The 4,009-nt window shown below is 43.2% G+C and overlaps 1 protein-coding gene across 1 annotated transcript; it reads right to left on the reverse strand.

The window, feature by feature from the left end:
• Positions 1–2,629: 2,629 nt before the first annotated feature.
• Positions 2,630–3,584, reverse strand: LOC129005312 (uncharacterized). The gene is made up of 2 exons (XM_054434168.1): positions 3,304–3,584; positions 2,630–3,263 (listed from the first exon to the last, which is right to left on the reverse strand). Exons 1-2 carry the CDS (start codon positions 3,582–3,584, stop codon positions 2,630–2,632), a joined length of 915 nt encoding a protein of 304 aa, XP_054290143.1.
• Between the last annotated feature and the right edge of the window lie 425 nt (positions 3,585–4,009).

The following is a 4,009-nucleotide window of genomic DNA, read 5'->3' on the forward strand; positions in this document are numbered from 1 at the left end:
ATGCAGCCCGAACTAATAAAGAAAAAAAAAAAAAAATAAAAACACTTTGCAAAACTACAGATTAGGGCCATTCTTTTGACACTTTAATCGTCAAAATCTGTTCAAAAATGAGGGAGGAGTTCTGTTCACAAAAATCGGCTTAGCGTATTATATATATAGATTTGTTATAAAAAATGGTATTTGTAAATAAGGTTATTTGTTTATATCGATGCTCACTCCGGTCAATTGGCAGACATGAGGCCATTGAGGCCGCATACCTAGTTTAAATTAGACTACTGATTCTGATTGTATTAATCAAAGGAAGCCTCGTAGGCAAAATATTCATTTAAGAAGTTGTAGTGTTGGTGTAAAAGAACAGTTTACAAACAAACAGAGCTCATCTTATAGGTCAAGATGGCAAGTCAATTATCGCGCATATACCTGATGACACTGACGTGGAATACATACTCAGTCAAGCTAGAAACCTGAAGGGTACATGCCACGTTATTCACTGTGATTTCCCACGAGAGATAAGACTAAAACGTCCACGGCTGTCAGCGGTTAGCGAAGGAAATCGACCAACTCGTCGGAGGTTTGAAGATGCGACTGGTACACGACCATCTCCAAGTGAAGAGCACAAGGTTCACGGGGGAGGATGGGAAACTCAGGGCAGGACACTTGACGGAGCACTTGAATTAAGAAGACTATTCAGGCATGATTTCTCCAACTTCGTCATAGAACTCTCGCAGAAAGGCACTAAACAGAGAAACGAGTCACCCCTGTCAACTCTACAGACCTACACCAAGGTAACATCTCACGGGACGACAACAACAACTTCTCAGGAGACGTTACAGACAGCATCCCAGACACCATCAGGCCAGGACCAGGCAGAGGCAACACAGATGACTACATCCCAAGACCAGGAGGCAGTGTGAGGGGTCCACGCCATTCCTCAATTCAGACATCGTGAAAATAGCGCAGGGCAGCGAGATGAAAGACAATATTTTAGAATACTAGTATATAGTATCTGTGGATTAAAGAAAAATGTTAATAATGATTAATTTTTAGATTTAGGCCTAATATGTAATTATGATTTAGCTAGTTTTTTTATTAGAGACTTTTGTTTCTCAAAAAGACATAGATTTTAAGTTAAAAAAATTTAAGCTATTTTTTCAAATTAGCAATAAGGAAATCAAATATGGGAAGATTTAGTGGAGGGGAACTTGTATTAATAAGATTAACTTCACCATTCTGTAATAGTCTAAATTTTATTAATGAACAACAGTTTAATTTTGCAAAAGCGAGTTAAAACCCACAGAAAGCTGTAGTATCTAAATTTTCACTTTGTATATAAATCTCAATAGTTTTGGGACCAGGATTTTAATAATTTGCAATATTTTTGTAAATAATCACAAAAATGCAATTTGGTTCTTTTGGGCGATTTAAATGCTCCTGCTTGTGCATTGTAATGCTCCAAATTAGGCCTATTTATTATATTTAGAAACTGGATTTGATAAATTATATTTGTATATCTTAACCCTTTGGCCGCCGCAGTCCGATATATCTAACGTCTGCTAAATGTTTGTTTACTGCCACAAACGGTTTCACACTCTGCTTTGCCAGCCTTTACTACTTCCTTTGCAACTTCCTACGTCGCCATGTGGATTTTTGGTCCCCCTTCCTATAGCATTTTAGTATTTTAGATACAATTATCTAATTGCCACAAACGTTTCCCACAATCCACACTTATCGCCTTTACTACTTCCTTCAACACTTCCTACGTCTCGGACCTGTTTCCCTTCCTTCCCATAGTATTTTAGATAAGTTAATCTAACTGCCCCAAAGCATTCCCACACTCTGCACTGCTAGCCTTACTACTTCCTTCACCACTTCCTAGGTCGTGGACTTGGTTCCCTCCCTTCCTATAGCATTTAAATATTTTAGATACATAAATCTAACTGTCCCAATGCGTTCCCACACTCTGCACTGCTTTACTACTTCCTTCCTCACTTCCTAAGTCGTGGACCTGTTTCCCTCCCTTGCCATAGCATTTTGGTATTGCAGATACATTATGTAACTACCACAAACGGTTCCCACACTCTGCACTGCTAGAATTCACTACTTCCTTCACCACTTCCTACGTTGTTGACCTGTTTCCCTCCCTTGCCATAGCATTTTAGTATAGCAGATACATTAATTTAACTGCCACAGACGGTTCCCATACCTATACTGTTCGCCTTTACTACTTCCTTCACCACTTCCTACGTCTTGGACCTGTTTCCCTCCCTTCCCATAGCATTTTAGGATTGCAGATACATTAATACAACTGCCACAGATGGTTCCCACCCTCCGGACCTTTCGCATTTAATAATTCCTTCACTACTTTTACATCTTGGACCTGTTTCCCCCCTTCCCATAACATTTTAGTATTGCAGATACATTAATGTATCTGCCACAAACGGTTCCCACACTCCACTTTGCCATCTTTTACTACTTCCTTCGCAACTTTTTAATTCGCGTCGTAGACTTGTTTCTCCCCTTCCCATAGCATTTTAGTATTTTAGATTGATTGATTGATTGATTGATTGTAAGAGGGTGGACTCATGGTCCAAGCACGTCAACCGAAGCTTATTGTGCATCCCGCTTGCCACTAACTGGGTAAGCCTATGCCTGTGTCCCTAACTAGGTGCAGGAGCTTTTGCCCAATGTTAGCGTCTGGTTCCTCACCTGGCTTCTTTAGACCGAACATAGCCCTTCTCCTAGCCCGTAGTCCATCGCAGTCCAGAATAATGTGTTTTGCAGTCTCATCGGACTGGTTACAAAGTCGACACTCCTGCTTGTCATTGACAATTCCTAGAGTGTGGAGATGTTTCCTGAAATGGCCGTGTCCAGTGATAAGAGCAAGTACCTGCTTGACCTGCCCTCTCCCCAGCTTTAGCAGCCAGCGAGTGAAGAGGGTGCTAGGTTCTGAGAGCAGTTTTTCGCCAAGTGATTGTCCAGGATAATTACGCCAACGCTCAAGATGATGTCCCCTGGACCATTTGTTTATTACATGTTTAGCAGCCGCTTTGCTGATGCCACAAAATGGCTCTGGTCCAAAGAGTGGCATGCTCGCACCTTTTTTTGCCAGCTTGTCTGCACTCTCGTTGCCGCCAATGCCTACATGGCCTGGGACCCAGCCGAGAGTTACAGAGTTCTGTGATGCAAGTCTGCAGAGGGTGTTGAAACACTCCCCAGACCAGTTTTGAAGTGACTTCATTTGAGTCAAGAGCTTTGAGAGCAGCCTGACAATCAGATAAAATCACTATCCTTTTGTCTTGGTACCGTCTGGCTAGTCCTAGGTTGGCACAAGCCAAGATGCCATAGATTTCTGCCTGGAAGATGGTACAGTATTGTCCCAGACTTCCTGATAGTTCTGTTCTGGGTGATCGACAGTAAACCCCAAAACCAGATTTTCCATCGATTAGGGAGCCGTCTGTGTACCAGACGAAGCTCTCCATATCTTGGAGATGCCCTTCCTGATGTTTCCACTCATCTCTGGAGCGGAATTCAACATTAAAGGGTTTGGTGAAAACTGCTTCCTTGCTTAGGAAGTCTGAGGTCATGTCAAGCACAGGACACTCAGCCAAAGTCTTAGCAATGGCGCAGTGGCCTGCCCCTGACAGGCCTTCCCTCCACAGATTTGCAACCCTCAGACGGTAGCTGCCTTGAGGGCCTCAGATCTGATGAAGATGTCCAGTGGTAGCAGCCCAAGAGCGACTTCTAGAGTAGCTGATGGACTGCTCCTGAAGGCTCCAGTGGCCTGTAGCGTGCCGAGCCTTTGCATGCTTTCTAGCTTGGCTATGACAGTTACCTGATTCACCTTTGTCCACCAGACTAGTGAACCATAGGTAATCTGAGGCCTGACCACAGCCTCGTATAGCCAGAGTGCTATGTGGGGTTTAATTCCCCAGGTGGTTCCTGCAAACCTCCTGGACGTCATGAGCGCCCATTTGGCCTTGTGCAGCGCGTTATTCAGGTGGTTGTTCCA

The sequence above is a fragment of the Macrosteles quadrilineatus genome, unplaced genomic scaffold, assembly GCF_028750875.1.
Source record: "Macrosteles quadrilineatus isolate MER2022 unplaced genomic scaffold, UCM_ALF_1.0 Scaffold_19__1_contigs__length_3004403, whole genome shotgun sequence".
NCBI lineage: Eukaryota > Metazoa > Arthropoda > Insecta > Hemiptera > Cicadellidae > Macrosteles > Macrosteles quadrilineatus.